The sequence below is a fragment of the Oncorhynchus kisutch genome, linkage group LG8 (genome assembly GCF_002021735.2).
Source record: "Oncorhynchus kisutch isolate 150728-3 linkage group LG8, Okis_V2, whole genome shotgun sequence".
Lineage (NCBI taxonomy): Eukaryota > Metazoa > Chordata > Actinopteri > Salmoniformes > Salmonidae > Oncorhynchus > Oncorhynchus kisutch.
In genome coordinates this window covers 78,898,958-78,915,871 of record NC_034181.2, presented here as the reverse complement: position 1 = coordinate 78,915,871, position 16,914 = coordinate 78,898,958, and the positions used below count along the sequence as shown (strand labels likewise).

The following is a 16,914-nucleotide window of genomic DNA, read 5'->3' as shown; positions in this document are numbered from 1 at the left end:
ATGTGAATCTGAAACAACAGGTCAGTAGATGTGAATCTGAAACAACAGGTCAGTAGATGTAAACCCTCCGTGAATCTGAAACAACAGGTCAGTAGATGTAAACCCTCCGTGAATCTGAAACAACAGGTCAGTAGATGTAAATCTGAAACAACAGCTCAGTAGATGTAAACCCTCCGTGAATCTGAAACAACAGGTCAGTAGATGTGAATCTGAAACAACAGGTCAGTAGATGTGAATCTGAAACAACAGGTCAGTAGATGTAAACCCTCCGTGAATCTGAAACAACAGGTCAGTAGATGTAAATCTGAAACAACAGGTCAGTAGATCAGGTCTTACCACATGCTGACTCTCCATGGCTCTTCCCGGATGTGTCTACAGGATCCAGCCAGCCCAGGTTCCAGCTCTGCCATGACAACAGGGTGGGCTTCACATCTAACAGAGACACATAGGAGACAGACAAACTATTTTTAAACACTAAATGTATGTTGTTCTTATCAAAGGGGCGGCAGGGTAGCCTAGTGGTTAGAGCGTTGGACTAGTAACAGGAAGGTTGCAAGTTCAAACCCCCAAGCTGACAAGGTACAAATCTGTCTACCCTGAACAGGCAGTTAACCCACTGTTCCTAGGCCGTCATTGTAAATAAGAATATGTTCTTAACTGACTTGCCTAGTTAAATAAAAGGTGAAAAAAAAAAAAGAAGGACAGCCCAAAAACTGTCAGACTCCAGCCACCCAAGACATAGACTGGTGTCTCTGCTACTGAATGGCAAGCAATACCGGTGCTGGTCTGGAACCAACAACACCCTGAACAGCTTCTACCCCCAAGCCATAAGACTGCTAAATAGATAACAACATAGCTCCCTGGACTGTCTGCGTTCACCCTTTTTGCACTAACTCTTTTGACTCATCACACTGCTGCTACTGTTTATTATCTATCCTGTTGCGTAGTCACTTTACCACTACCTATATGTACATATCTACCTAAATTACATTGTACACAGACTCAGTACGGGTACCCCGTGTATATAGCCAAGTTATCATTACTCACTGTGTATTTATTCCTCTCTGCATTGTTGAGAAGGGCCCGTAAGTAAGCATTTCACTGTTAGTCTACACCTGTTGTTTACCAAGCATGTGACAAATATATTTTGATTTGATCTTTGTTGTTCTTTGTCATTTACAGTTTGTCATTTTGTTGTTTAGAAAGTCTGTAATGCATTTAGATGTTAAACTGCTCTCTAAATACAGCGTGATGTGGTTGCATGCCGTGATCACCAGACCCAAACAATAACACTAACCTGACACCCAGAGGGAGATGAGGTCAGCTAAGTCTGTCTTGAAGTCATGGCCTAGACGTTCCATGGACTCAGGGAACGCTCCGTAGAACGCTGCGTAGACCGCCTGGGCCAGGCAGTCTGCATACACCTGGAACACACACACAGTCTTTACTGTAACTGGTGCACCTGTCTTGTCTTGCACAAACACTGATACTTGTCTTTTCTTCAAGTAAGTTAGAAGCAGTGATTTTGATAATTACAGACAGCAGCTGTTTTTGAAGAAGGTTCTACTTGCAATGACTGTGACAGCTGAATGCTCTGAATGTAAGTCTCTCTAGATAACAGTGTTTGTTAAATATACATACGTACCTTAAAGAGCTTGTCCTTCAGGTCCATCTGAACGGTCATCAGCAGAGAGACAAAGGCTCCAGAGATCCGATCAAACAACTGGCTCTCCTCCTCTACATTAGGCTGGGAGGATATTGACACACAATTCCACACTGTAAGGTACTGCAGGCTACCTAACCTGACAGCATCAACAACTGTCAGAACATATTCTAAAATAAATGTACGCACAGAGCCATACATTTCATCATTTACTCAACTCTATCAGGAACTATTACGTACAATATGTAGATATTTCAATAGTTCTATTGTGCATACGTGTGTAAGACTGCCTCTGCTTAATACTGAGTATATCATAACTTAGTTGTGGAATCTGGCAGAAACCTTCAGATAAGATCATTTTCACTGCACGCATTTCCTCTAAATCACATTCATCTATAAATACTATATTACCAGTGATGGATGTACTGTACAGGCTGGAGTAAAAGACCTCCCCCATCATCTGCCTCATAATAATATATGTATCAAAGTTACATGTCTTGGTTGCATTGTCCGTTGATATAGTGCATCACAAAGGTTGGAGTGAAGTCACCTTAAATCTGTGGAGGAAAAACCACCAGAATGTGTCTTTGAGAACAGCCACGGACAGATCACACAGAAAGAACGGCCTCCAGATCTTCAGGAAGCCTGGCTGCAGTAAAGAATCATACACACACATACGGCAGGATTAATGATGATTAGCCTAACCCCAATGAGACGGAATTGTTCTGTTATGTACACAGCAATTAAACGGTAATTGCAAAGTGGTAATTACATAATAATTGCTCAATAATTATTCTTTAGTATTTTGATAACTCAGTGAAACAGCCACCATGACCTTACTGTCGGTAGGTAGTTCCCAATTGTGTGGGTAAATACCAGCTGACACAGGAGTGTTAAATAAAGCATTACAGATAACTAGCTAATCTCTAATCTACTTTTCAATGAATACCAATCCACCCTGCTGTTAAAGACTGCCACACAGCAGCATAGCTACAGTACATATGTGAGAGATGAATCATGTGTGCTTGGAATGCAGTCGAATCCGACCGCATGCTCCGAGAGCGGGAGAGGGCCACATTCAATACACATGTGCTTGACATGCATGCGAAGTTTGCATGCGATCCCTTTCTCTTTTTCCTAAAAGCTGTGACAGCTCAGGTATCTGTGAGACCTGACATAACATAACAAGTCTGCTCTCCATCACCCGGACCGGCCACATCTGGCTTTCAGCGCAATGGATGGATATTAGTGTTTGTGGTCATAAATAAGAACTAGCCCAGAGCTGGTTTACTCTGCCTTTCATTTGTCTCTCTGTTTCTGTATACTGCACTACTTTTGACCAGAGCCCTATGGGAAACTCTATGGGCCCTGGTTAAAAGTAGTGCACTATATAGGGAATAGGGTACCATTTAGGATGCAGGCTGGGACTGTTAATACTACAGGACTTTAATAGGAGCCTGGCTGCTCCTTAGATTAACGTGATTGGTTGCAGAGCTGCCACAGTATTCCCCTTTGATGAGGGAGAGCAGAACTCTGGTCTGGTACTCTCACACTCTCACACACTCTCTCTCTCACTCACTCACACACACACACACACAATATTTGAGTTTGCAGGTACGTACATTAAAGCCTTGGGCCTCTGATACTCTGTCCAAATGCTGTAAGGCATCAGGATGTCCTGGGATGTCAGTGTCCTCGACTGCAACAAACCCTGGGTAGTCATAGTCCTGGAGAAACACAACTCATTAGTTTAACTAATTAAACACCAGAGAGATATGTCCCTCATGGTGTAAAGAGCCATAAACAGACAAGACAACAGACTCACCTTGATGTCCAAGCTCCGCGACACTGCCTCACTCTGGAATTAAACAGTCAATGTTGTTGTAAATCAGAATCATCCTATATAAATGATAAAATCTAATACAAATAATTATAACTGCAACTCATTACCTGCTCTTTCATGATTCGATGTGCTCTTTGCACATACATTTTATCTGAGAAAGAAACATTGAGATAATGGCAACGGTATCACCACTTCACAGCAGCCCTATGTTTCAATGACCTGGGCTAGAAATATACAATTTGGCCTGATGGTGAATTTGAGAGCTGTGGGTAGTGTAGCTACTTACATTTATTCATGTCATCAAACACTGACTCCGCATTCTTGTTTTTGCTCTGTTCTTGTGACATTATGGATGCATGTAGTTTTATCTTGGAATATAGCTCCTCTATGCTCTTGGAGAAGGACATGGTGATGTCCACTGGGAATGGCACGTTTACTTTAAAGTAGTCATATATCTGTCTGGGATGACTGTAATGTTTGAAGTGGGATGATATCTCTATATTCTCCTCAAACGCCACGGGCCAGTCAACCTACAGAAAATGTTGAGAGACCGTTTCAGTATCATGATGTAGGCCTATTTGTTATATGTGAGTATTTATGTTGATTATTATCATGTTGTGATCCAACTCAAATACCTACACTACCGGTCAAAAGTTTTAGAACACCAATACTCATTCAAGGGTTTTTCTTCATTTTTTACTATTTTCTACATTTTATAATATTATTGAAGACATAAAAACTAAGAAATAACACATGGACTCATGTAGTAACCAAAAAAGTGTAAAACAAATCAAAATATATTTTATATTTGAGATTCTTCAAATAGCCACCCTTTGCCTTGATGCAGCGTTGCACACTCTTGGCATTCTCTAAAACATCTTCATGAGGTAGTCACCTGGAATGCATTTCTTAAAAGTTCATTTGTGGAATTTCTTTCCTTCTTAATGCGTTTGAGCCAATCAGTTGTGTTGTGACAAAGGTAGGGGTGGTATTCAGAAGATAGCCCTATTTTGGTAATTGACCAAGTCCATATTATGAACTGCAGAAATATGCAAAGAGAAACAACAGACCATCATAACTTTAAGACATGAAGGTCAGTCAATACGGAAAATTTCAAGAACTTTGAAAGTTTCTTCAAGTGCAGTCGCAAAAACCATCAAGCGCTATGATGAAACTGGCTCTCATGAGGACCGCCACAGGAAAGGAAGAACCAGAGTTACCTCTGCTGCAGATGATAAGTTCATTAGTTACCAGCCTCAGAAATTGCAGCCCAAATAAATGCTTCACAGAGTTCAAGTAACAGATATCAACTGTTCAGATGAGACTGTGTGAATCAGGCCTTCAGGGTCGAATTGCTGCAAAGAAACCACGACTAAAGGACACCAATAAGAAGAAGAGACTTGCTTGGGCCAAGAAACATGAGCAATGGACATTCAACCAGTGGAAATTTGTCATTTGGTCTGGAGTCCAAATTTGAGATTTTTGGTTCCAACCGCCACGTGAGACGTGATGTGGGTGAACAGATGATCTCCGCATGTGTATTTCCCACCGTAAAGCATGGAGGAGGAGGTGTGATGGTGCTTCGCTGGTATTTAGAATTCAAGGCACACTTAACCAGCATGGCTACCACAGCATTCTGCAGCGATATGCCATCCCATCTGGTTTGGGCTTAGCGGGACTATCATTTGTTTTTCAACAGAACAATGACCCAACACACTTCCAGGCTGTGTAAGGGCCATTTTTACCAAGATGACGAGTGGTGGAGTGCTGCATCAGATGACCTGGCCTACACAATCACCCAACCTCAACCCAAATGAGATGGTTTGGGGTGAGTCGGACCGCAGAGTGAAGGAAAAGCAGCCAACAAGTGCTCAGCATATGTGGGAACTCCTTCAAATAGGGTGGCTATTTGAAGAATCTCAACCATAAAATATATTTTGATTTGTTTAACACTTTTTGGGTTACTACATGATTCCATATGAGTTATTTCATAGTTATGATGTCTTAACTATTATTCTACAATGTAGAAAATAGTAAAAAATTAAGAAAAACCCTTGAATGAGTAGGTGTTGTAAAACTTTTGACCGGTAGTGTACACAATTAGCAAGTGAATTCTTACAGCTTAACACATGGTAGAAAACAAAATTGCCTACACTATGTAATCTTGCCTGGACTGTGCTAGGAACTACTTGTTAACGTTAGCTAACGTCAAATTAACACATTGGCAGCAGTCTCTAATAAATAACCATTGTTTATAAGGCTTTTCTTACCAGTCCCTGATTCCGAACAAACTTTTCAAACGTGCTCAGGATTTCTTCATCGTCCTCTGGGTCTTGTTTAGCCATGTTTTGTCTCTGACTCTCCAAAGATGCTCAGCCCTGAGTGTCAAAATATTACGCATGTGTTCCGTTGCTAGGTAACAGCTGTCATTAACATTAGCGCCGCAAACTTCTTCCGGTTGACACTTCCGGTGTAGAGCGAGTCCATGCTTGCTCCGCTTCAGAGTACATATACAATTGCTCTAAATCAATTGGATCAAGTCTAATTTTAAACAGGTAACGTTAATGAATTGTGAAATGGTATTTATGTCTTCCGCTGTTAGATAAAAACATTCCTTGTATCGCTATATGAACGTGTTTATAGCCTCAAGCTAATTTAGCTAGCTATCATTATCTGCACACCAATATCTCTACCTGTACATGACCATCTGATCTTTTATCACTCCAGTGTTAATCTGCAAAATTGTAATTATTTGCCTACCTCATGCCTTTTGCACACATTGTATATAGACCCCCCCTTTGTTTTCTACTGTGTTATTGACTTGTTAATTGTTTACTCCATGTGTAACTCTTTGTTGTATGCTCACACTGCTATTTTTATTTATTATTTATTTACCTTTATTTAACCAGGTAGGCAAGTTGAGAACAAGTTCTCATTTACAATTGCGACCTGGCCAAGATAAAGCAAAGCAGTTCGACAGATAAAACGACACAGAGTTACACATGGAGTAAAAACAAACATACAGTCAACAATGCAGTATAAACAAGTCTATATACAATGTGAGCAAATGAGGTGAGAAGGGAGGTAAAGGCAAAAAAGGCCAAGATGGCAAAGTAAATACAATATAGCAAGTAAAATACTGGAATGGTAGTTTTGCAATGGAAGAATGTGCAAAGTAGAAATAAAAAAAATAATGGGGTGCAAAGGAGCAAAATAAATAAATAAATAAAAATTAAATATAGTTGGGAAAGAGGTAGTTGTTTGGGCTAAATTATAGGTGGGCTATGTACAGGTGCAGTAATCTGTGAGCTGCTCTGACAGTTGGTGCTTAAAGCTAGTGAGGGAGATAAGTGTTTCCAGTTTCAGAGATTTTTGTAGTTCGTTCCAGTCATTGGCAGCAGAGAACTGGAAGGAGAGGCGGCCAAAGAAAGAATTGGTTTTGGGGGTGACTAGAGAGATATACCTGCTGGAGCGTGTGCTACAGGTGGGAGATGCTATGGTGACCAGCGAGCTGAGATAAGGGGGGACTTTACCTAGCAGGGTCTTGTAGATGACATGGAGCCAGTGGGTTTGGCGACGAGTATGAAGCGAGGGCCAGCCAACGAGAGCGTACAGGTCGCAATGGTGGGTAGTATATGGGGCTTTGGTGATAAAACGGATTGCACTGTGATAGACTGCATCCAATTTGTTGAGTAGGGTATTGGAGGCTATTTTGTAAATGACATCGCCAAAGTCGAGGATTGGTAGGATGGTCAGTTTTACAAGGGTATGTTTGGCAGCATGAGTGAAGGATGCTTTGTTGCGAAATAGGAAGCCAATTCTAGATTTAACTTTGGATTGGAGATGTTTGATATGGGTCTGGAAGGAGAGTTTACAATCTAACCAGACACCTAAGTATTTGTAGTTGTCCACGTATTCTAAGTCAGAGCCGTCCAGAGTAGTGATGTTGGACAGGCGGGTAGGTGCAGGTAGCGATCGGTTGAAGAGCATGCATTTAGTTTTACTTGTATTTAAGAGCAATTGGAGGCCACGGAAGGAGAGTTGTATGGCATTGAAGCTTGCCTGGAGGGTTGTTAACACAGTGTCCAGAGAAGGGCCGGAAGTATACAGAATGGTGTCGTCTGCGTAGAGGTGGATCAGGGACTCACCAGCAGCAAGAGCGACCTCATTGATGTATACAGAGAAGAGAGTCGGTCCAAGAATTGAACCCTGTGGCACCCCCATAGAGACTGCCAGAGGTCCGGACAGCAGACCCTCCGATTTGACACACTGAACTCTATCAGAGAAGTAGTTGGTGAACCAGGCGAGGCAATCATTTGAGAAACCAAGGCTGTCGAGTCTGCCGATGAGGATATGGTGATTGACAGAGTCGAAAGCCTTGGCCAGATCAATGAATACGGCTGCACAGTAATGTTTCTTATCGATGGCGGTTAAGATATCGTTTAGGACCTTGAGCGTGGCTGAGGTGCACCCATGACCAGCTCTGAAACCAGATTGCATAGCAGAGAAGGTATGGTGAGATTCGAAATGGTCGGTAATCTGTTTGTTGACTTGGCTTTCGAAGACCTTAGAAAGGCACGGTAGGATAGATATAGGTCTGTATGCTTTATCTTGGCCAGGTCGCAGTTGCAAATGAGAACTTGTTCTCAACTAGCCTACCTGGTTAAATAAAGGTGAAATAAAAATAAAAAACAAGATTCTAGCTAACTAAGTTAGCACAATGGGTTAGTTATAAAACTCTTTGCTTACACACTGCAGTGCTGACATTACCGTTCTCCTAGCAACAGGATATTATGCCCAGCATTCCCCCTGCAAAGACATGCTAAACTTTGATAATATTTTTTTTAGCACTCTAGTGCAGTACAACTAAATAGTTTTATAACTAAATCAAGGTAGACCACAGCCTGTCGTTTCCAATCGGCACAAATTAGTCATAGTGGGCAGAGCCAAGCACGAGCTAGCCAGATTATATTAGCCCGTTCTAGCAATAATATTCTCCCACTGGGCTTCCTCTTACTGTGGAAACGCCAAGCAGAAGTTTCACATTTATACATCCGGTGAAATATATGTCTCATTGTTCTGTGGTACAACTTTTTTTCACAGCATTGCAACCACCTCTGAATAAATTTATGGATAATTTAAATATTGTATTATTTATACCGCATTTATTTGTATAAATTTACACAGATACTGGTATGTTAAGCTATTGTGTAGGCTATATTTAAATAAATACACTTAACAAAATACAAATAATGTTATTGAAATTATTCAATAGATTCTGCAAAACTTAAATGGGTCTCTTGTGCTGGGCAACGGGTTTAATACAGAGTACTGGTGACTCCTTACTTCAACCACTCCTATCTCTGCAATGCAATACACTGTATGTGGGATACTTATTGGCTTGTAGAGAGAACTTTAGTACCTGTTCATAGCGGGGGGGGGGGGGTTATATATAGGTTATAATTTTTTTTGCGACACAGCACCCCTACTTCCCGCTGCTATACCTGTCTCAGCTAAACTGGGGTGGGAAATACTCAGTAGGGTCTCTACTAGTTTTGGTGGGGGGCTGTGTCGCACAGCCTGCTGCTGGCTTTACACTCCACCCAATCTGCCTAGTTAAATAAAAAAAATCTATAATCCCCAAAGCAATACACATTGGCGTGTAGAGAGAACTTTTTGACCAGTCCCAGCTAAAGTGGGTTGGGAAATACTCAGTAGTCATTGTCATTTGTTTGGAGTGCTCCATGTGAGCAATGAGCATGGGCCTTGTTTCTGTCTTGTTAATGTTGAGGGAACACACGCGCCTGAGCATAGAAGTAGCGTACCTGGCCTGTTGCGCGCAAATGTAAGAAAATGCCCATTTAGGGATGTTCGACCACTAATAAGCTGAGCTTTAGTAATTATTTTCTTCACCTCACAGTCAGTCAAAAAATTATTTTTTTATTACTTCCATTGCAAATGATTGCCTAATAGTTCCTCACAGTAGGCCTATTTGAAAACTATTTCCAATCTCCCCCTCGATAATCACCAAGCCTCAGTGGGAAAGAGCAAAATATCATAATCTGATGATCCCATATATCCAGTCATAAAATAAGTTTCCCTTGCGCAAAAATCTCTGAGGAAACTCTGAGGGCCCGGAATAGACTAGTTGATCGTTACAAGTTCACTAGAGACAGCTTTGGGTCAGATCCAGTTGATTGATTTGATACAATGTTGCGCTTCACTAGTGATAGCTCAAGCCAAGGGAGGCAGACAGACAAGTTGAGTTGAGAGATGAATGTGAAAGAATCCGAATTGATCAGTATATTTTCTACTGTTTTTATTTGTCGGCTTTATGTATTTTAACTTAGTTGATAATGGAAGTTCTAGGCCAACGGCTGCATTGGCCATCTCTGAGCTCCATCCGATCATTTAAGCTATTTAACCGCCAATGATCAGTGTATAAATGTGTCCATATGTCAGAGACTGGTGCTGATTAACATTAAGAATGTTTTGATGAACCACAAGACAATGATTGAGAAACAAAAATGTTATTGTTGAAATTAAACTATTCCATGAAAATGTGCATATGAAGATCATAACTGGCACAGATCGGTAGAAGAAATCATATGCTCCCCAAACGTGAAACTCGTGTGATGCCTATGAAGTCTTTATAAAATAATTTCCTCCATGTTTCTATGGTTTGATTTTCAAGCAATGTAAGACGTGCCTCACAATGTGGTAAAACATTCGGGTTTCAAACAATGAAGTATGTTTTAAAAATGTATACTGCCTCCAGCGCACATTGTGAAGTGGTGGGTGATGCACTGATAGCCTGTCTACCATTGTGAAGTGGTGGGTGATGCACTGATAGCCTGTCTACCATTGTGAAGTGGTGGGTGATGCACTGATAGCCTGTCTACCATTGTGAAGTGGTGGGTGATGCACTGATAGCCTGTCTACCATTGTGAAGTGGTGGGTGATGCACTGATAGCCTGTCTACCATTGTGAAGTGGTGGGTGATGCACTGATAGCCTGTCTACCATTGTGAAGTGGTGGGTGATGCACTGATAGCCTGTCTACCATTGTGAAGTGGTGGGTGATGCACTGATAGCCTGTCTACCATTGTGAAGTGGTGGGTGATGCACTGATAGCCTGTCTACCATTGTGAAGTGGTGGGTGATGCACTGATAGCCTGTCTACCATTGTGAAGTGGTAGGTGATGCACTGATAGCCTGTCTACCATTGTGAAGTGGTGGGTGATGCACTGATAGCCTGTCTACCATTGTGAAGTGGTGGGTGATGCACTGATAGCCTGTCTACCATTGTGAAGTGGTGGGTGATGCACTGATAGCCTGTGTACCATTGTGAAGTGGTGGGTGATGCACTGATAGCCAGCTAATGGAAACCCTGGTAGAGACCCTACTGAGTATTTCCCAGCCCACGTTAGCTGAGACAACTTTTATACCTTTCTACAAGCCAATATGTATCCCATGTACTGTCTATTACAGTATATTGCATTGGGCGTTAGAGGGGACGGAGAACGTCGTGCTGCTGGGTATGTATGACACAGTCCCACTCCAAAACTAACCATACTAACTACTGAGTATTTCCCAGCCCACTTTAGCTGAGATGGGTAGAAAAGTTCTCTATAGACCAATAATCAACATACTTGTGTCAACATTGTATTTTTTTCATTATTGGTATTAATGTATTTAAAACCATATATATTTTTAGAAATTACTCATTGCATTTTCTTGTGAACATTGATTTAAAATTCTATATCTTTTGAATGAGTTATATCCATATTGCAATGTTTTGAAATGCGGGCTTTTGACTTATTTGTTGTGCCTTGCTGTCACGCCCTGGTCAAAGTATTTTGTGTTTTTCTTCATGTATTGGGTCAGGCCAGGGTGTGGCATGGAGTTTTTGTATTATGGTGTGTTTTGTCTGGGGGTTTTGGTGTGTATATATTTGGGATTGTAGCTAGTGGGGTTATCTAGCAAGGTCTATGGCTGTCTGGAGTGATTCTCAATCAGAGGCAGGTGCTTATCGTTGTCTCTGATTGGGAACCATATTTAGGCAGCCATATTCTTTGAGTTTGTCGTGGGTGATTGTCCTTAGTGTCTTTGTTCCTGTCGCATTGTTAGTTGACACAAGTATAGGCTGTTTCGGTTTTCATTACGTTTATTGTTTTGTAGTGTTTAGTGTTTATTCATTGTTACGTTTGTTTGAATAAATATGGATCGCAATCGACACGCTGCAGTTTGGTCCGACTCTCCTTCATCACAACTAGAAAGCCGTAACACTTGCTTAGTAGCGAGCCAACTACCTAGCTAACTGGTATAACTACGTCCCTGGCTGTGCACCTGATTCTCCAGTTTGATGTTTTTTGTTTTCAGCCACCTCCATTCAGTCAGTAGGATGTCCAGTTCGGACGTGCTAGCCAGTCCCGGTGGTGTGGACGTGTCCTCCTCTCCCAAATCACCACTGGCTGAAACCCAGCAACCTGACAAGGACTCCAAACCAGTAACCAAACAGAACCCTGTCCCTGCCTCCCCTCCCCTCCATGGTCTGAAGCTGGCTCCCCACAGGGAGCTGGAGCAGGCACAGCAGAGGGGCAGGCTGAAGTGTTCTAGCTGCGGAGGCTCCCGGATGTTCTTCTGCTACACCTGCTGCTCTTTAGTGGGCGTCAGCCAGCAGGAAATCCCCTCTGTCAAGGTCAGGGAAAGATCTGGAGCTCTGTTCTCCTTATTGGCCTTATTAAACATAACACACACAGGCTTGTAGTGGCCAGTCTGATTGGTTTTATTAAAGCACACAGGCTTGTAGTGGCCAGTCTGATTGGTTTTATTAAAGCACACAGGCTTGTAGTGGCCAGTCTGATTGGTTTTATTAAAGCACACAGGCTTGTGGAGGCCAGTCTGATTGTTTTATTAAAGCACACAGGCTTGTAGTGGCCAGTCTGATTGGTTTTATTAAAGCACACAGGCTTGTGGAGGCCAGTCTGATTGTTTTATTAAAGCACACAGGCTTGTAGTGGCCAGTCTGATTGGTTTTATTAAAGCACACAGGCTTGTAGTGGTCAGTCTGATTGGTTTTATTAAAGCACACAGGCTTGTAGTGGCCAGTCTGATTGGTTTTATTAAAGCACACAGGCTTGTAGTGGCCAGTCTGATTGGTTTTATTAAAGCACACAGGCTTGTAGAGGCCAGTCTGATTGGTTTTATTAAAGCACACAGGCTTGTAGTGGCCAGTCTGATTGGTTTTATTAAAGCACACAGGCTTGTAGAGGCCAGTCTGATTGGTTTTATTAAAGCACACAGGCTTGTAGAGGCCAGTCTGATTGTTTTATTAAAGCACACAGGCTTGTAGTGGCCAGTCTGATTGGTTTTATTAAAGCACACAGGCTTGTAGAGGCCAGTCTGATTGGTTTTATTAAAGCACACAGGCTTGTAGAGGCCAGTCTGATGGTTTTATTAAAGCACACAGGCTTGTAGAGGCCAGTCTGATTGGTTTTATTAAAGCACACAGGCTTGTAGAGGCCAGTCTGATGGTTTTATTAAAGCACACAGGCTTGTAGAGGCCAGCCTGATTTGTTTTATTAAAGCACACAGGCTTGTGGAGGCCAGTCTGATTGGTTTATTAAAGCACTAGCCTGCAGACATGGGCTGTCAGAGATAGTGGTTCTACTTACGGTGCCTCACACATTAAATTGAAGTGTACTTCGGTTCTGGTGCAGATGCAGGCTTTTGTTACAGCCCAGCATGAAAGAACACACCTGATTCAACTCATTTAATTAATCAAGCTTATGGTGTAGGTATAGATACATGTTTGAGACAATTCACAGTACCTGTGTTGACTGTTTGCATTGGTAATACCTGACCTGTGATGGATGAACATGGTTGGTCACACTGTAAACTTCCTCTAACTTGTATTTGCAGCTCCCTATAAAGATTGACATCATCAAGCATCCCAGTGAGGTTGATGGGAAGAGCACAGCCATACACGCCAAGATCCTCGCCCCCGATGATGTCACCATCTACACCTACCCCTGCATACCTGAGTATGAAGATGACACAGACAAAGTTAGTCAGCTTTTCCTCATCTTCATATGAACAAATATTCAGAGAACAATGTGAGCCTGATTAACTAATAAACAGTTTGTTTACCACATCATATACATAAAAATGTGTCATTCTAACGTAATCTGATTAGATAATATTAATACCATTTGTATTATGTTGACTTGAAATGACTGTGACAAGTATTGGGTGTGTGTGCATGCATGTTTAGGTAGTGCTGGTGTTCCCTGGTCCTGGATCAGTCTCAGTGGAGGAGATGACATGGAGATTACAGAACCTGGCTGTCATGAAGTCAGCTGCCTCCCCAGATGAGGAACCGTCCCCAAAGAGGCCCAGAGCCGAGGAGACGCCAGGGGCCACACAGCAGGCTGAGGGACACACATCAGGAGCCACACACACAGAAGAGAGGGGAGGGGAAGCAGGGATAGAGGGCCAGACTGAGACACCAGGGGCCTGTCCCCTCCAGAGAGTGGTGTTCATCGACAGCACATGGAACCAGACCACCAGAATCATCACAGATGAGAGACTACAGGGTAATTATGATAGATATAGCATTGATGTAGCTTAAAGTGCTGTACATTACATAACTACTTTGTTATTACCTAGTTATAGCCTACAACAAGAGCCCAGAGTTTTTCCTGGTCGGTTCACAATGTGAACAGGAAAAACTCCTGGCCCTGATAATGACTGATGGACTGTTCTTTTCTCTGTTCCTGCAGCGTTGCTCCGTGTGGAGCTGAAGACCAGGAAGACGTGTTTCTGGCGCCATCAGAAAGGTTCTCCAGACACCTACCTGGCAACCATAGAGGCTGTCTACTACTTCCTCAAGGACTACCAGGAGCTGTGTCTGAGACAGGAGTACACAGGACAGTACGACAACCTGATGTACTTCTACTGTTACCTACACACACTGATCAACAAGGCTAAGACAACCGCTGGGAGACGCTGAGACTGCAGATAGGAGAGAGGCCAAAACTACCGCTGGGAGACGCAGAGACTGCAGATAGGAGAGAGGCCAAAACTACCGCTGGGAGACACAGAGGCTGCAGATAGGAGAGAGGCCAAAACTACCGCTGGGAGACACAGAGGCTGCAGATAGTAGAGAGAGGCCAAAACTACCGCTGAGAGATGCAGAGACTGCAGATAGGAGAGAGAGGCCAAAACTACCGCTGAGAGATGCAGAGACTGCAGATAGGAGAGAGAGGCCAAAACTACCGCTTGGAGACGCAGAGACTGCAGATAGGAGAGAGAGAGGCCAAAACTACCGCTGGGAGACACAGAGACTGGAGATAGGAGAGAGAGGCCAAAACTACCGCTGGGAGACTGCAGATAGGAGAGAGAGGCCAAAACTACAGCTGGGAGACACAGAGACTGGAGATAGGAGAGAGAGGCCAAAACTACCGCTGGGAGACTGCAGATAGGAGAGAGAGGCCAAAACTACCGCTGGGAGACGCAGAGACTGCAGATAGGAGAGAGAGGCCAAAACTACCGCTGGGAGACAGAGATGGGAGAGAGAGGCCAAAACTACAGCTGGGAGACACAGAGACTGCAGATAGGAGAGAGAGGCCAAAACTACCGCTGGGAGACGCAGAGACTGCAGATAGGAGAGAGAGGCCAAAACTACCGCTGGGAGACACAGAGACTGGAGATAGGAGAGAGAGGCCAAAACTACCGCTGGGAGACTGCAGATAGGAGAGAGAGGCCAAAACTACAGCTGGGAGACACAGAGACTGGAGATAGGAGAGAGAGGCCAAAACTACCGCTGGGAGACGCAGAGACTGCAGATAGGAGAGAGAACCTACCTACACGCACAATCACCACCAAGGCCTCCAAAAATAGCTGACAAACTGTCTCACTAACCAGTTTTCCATCCAGCCTTTTTATGCGAGTAAAGTACGTCTCTCACCTGCCAGTCAGGTAGCTTTGTCATCTTAGTTTTGCTCTTGCACTTTGAGATTTTTTGGTTTTGGAATTGATCAAAAGATTTGGCGCGCTCCCCATAGAGATATAATATAAACGTTGTAACTTTCCAAATGTCGACAAAACAAAATACGCTATACAAGGCAGTGGCGACTCATCATTCAGAGCAGGTGGCTTGTCTGTCTCCCCCTTATGCCGTAGTTTGTACATCTCCATTGTCAGTAGAAACCACATTTAAGCAAGTCAGCCATATCAGCCATGTTTTTTTTTAAGGCAGTAAATGAGGCTGAAAGAAGTGTTTCGCTGCCAGACCAGGCTCAGCTGTTAGCCAGGTGTAGCTGGTTATGGGACTGCTGTTGGGACAGCTTTATGTCGGCCCTAACAGGTTGTGGGCACCGTTATAGTGCTATTAATGTATTGTTTAGTGACTTTTCTGGCAAGCATCCCACTTTCTTTTTTTGATTACATTGTTTTGCCCCACCAAGATTTACATGCTAAAATCACCACTGAGACAAGGTAGGATCTTTTTGTGTCTAAAATCACCACAGAGACAAGGTAGGATCTTTTTGTGTCTAAAATCACCACTGAGACAAGGTAGGATCTTTTTGTCTAAAATGCAAGACATGGCGGTGGAAATGCGTTTGTGCACTAATATTGAGATAAACATATATTGAAGTAAATTTAAGTCACACAATGACATTTTGTGTGGTCCTCCCACTATGATTTAGGCTACAGATGAAATATGTTAACTTTACAGGGTGGTGAAGGTACAAGGTGATGGGCTTGATGTGCCTTTCCAATAAATATCCGGGGTCTTATTCTGGTGACATGATCGATGCTTTGTTGCCTTTTTGACAAATGAAGAATCTGGCTCTTTGTCCATAATAATGTCATGTAGGCTATAGCTACACTGTATCTGGCTCTATGTCCATAATAATGTCATGTAGGCTATAGCTACACTGTATCTGGCTCTATGTCCATAATAATGTCATGTAGGCTATAGCTACACTGTATCTGGCTCTATGTCCATAATAATGTCATGTAGGCTATAGCTACACTGTATCTGGCTCTATGTCCATAATAATGTCATGTAGGCTATAGCTACACTGTATCTGGCTCTATGTCCATAATAATGTCATGTAGGCTATAGCTACACTGTATCTGGCTCTATGTCCATAATAATGTCATGTAGGCTATAGCTATACTGTATCTGCAAGATGTTGGTTGGAACACACATGCCAAGGCCAGAGTGGAACCATTTGCTATATAACGCAACAAAACCATCAGAGTTAAATGTGATGGAACCCCATTTTTTAAAGTTACTTCTATGTGCACTACAGCCTTTTATCCACAACAAGTCAATTTGATAAACATCTCTGGTGGGAAAATGCATTTTGTTTTTATAATATTCTAATGAAACCTAG

The 16,914-nt window shown here is 42.7% G+C and overlaps 2 protein-coding genes across 2 annotated transcripts; one reads left to right on the top strand and one right to left on the bottom strand.

The window, feature by feature from the left end:
• Positions 1–325: 325 nt before the first annotated feature.
• Positions 326–5,910, bottom strand: LOC116374758 (protein FAM227B). The gene is made up of 9 exons (XM_031829464.1): positions 5,777–5,910; positions 3,793–4,036; positions 3,614–3,657; positions 3,489–3,521; positions 3,286–3,390; positions 2,214–2,312; positions 1,646–1,747; positions 1,298–1,424; positions 326–432 (listed from the first exon to the last, which is right to left on the bottom strand). Exons 1-9 carry the CDS (start codon positions 5,849–5,851, stop codon positions 326–328), a joined length of 936 nt encoding a protein of 311 aa, XP_031685324.1. The 5' UTR covers positions 5,852–5,910.
• Positions 5,911–5,946: 36 nt separating this feature from the next.
• On the top strand, positions 5,947–16,322 carry dtwd1 (DTW motif tRNA-uridine aminocarboxypropyltransferase 1). The gene is made up of 5 exons (XM_031831319.1): positions 5,947–6,061; positions 11,888–12,206; positions 13,430–13,573; positions 13,782–14,103; positions 14,290–16,322. Exons 2-5 carry the CDS (start codon positions 11,910–11,912, stop codon positions 14,517–14,519), a joined length of 993 nt encoding a protein of 330 aa, XP_031687179.1. The 5' UTR covers positions 5,947–6,061; positions 11,888–11,909; the 3' UTR covers positions 14,520–16,322.
• The last annotated feature ends 592 nt before the right edge of the window (positions 16,323–16,914 follow it).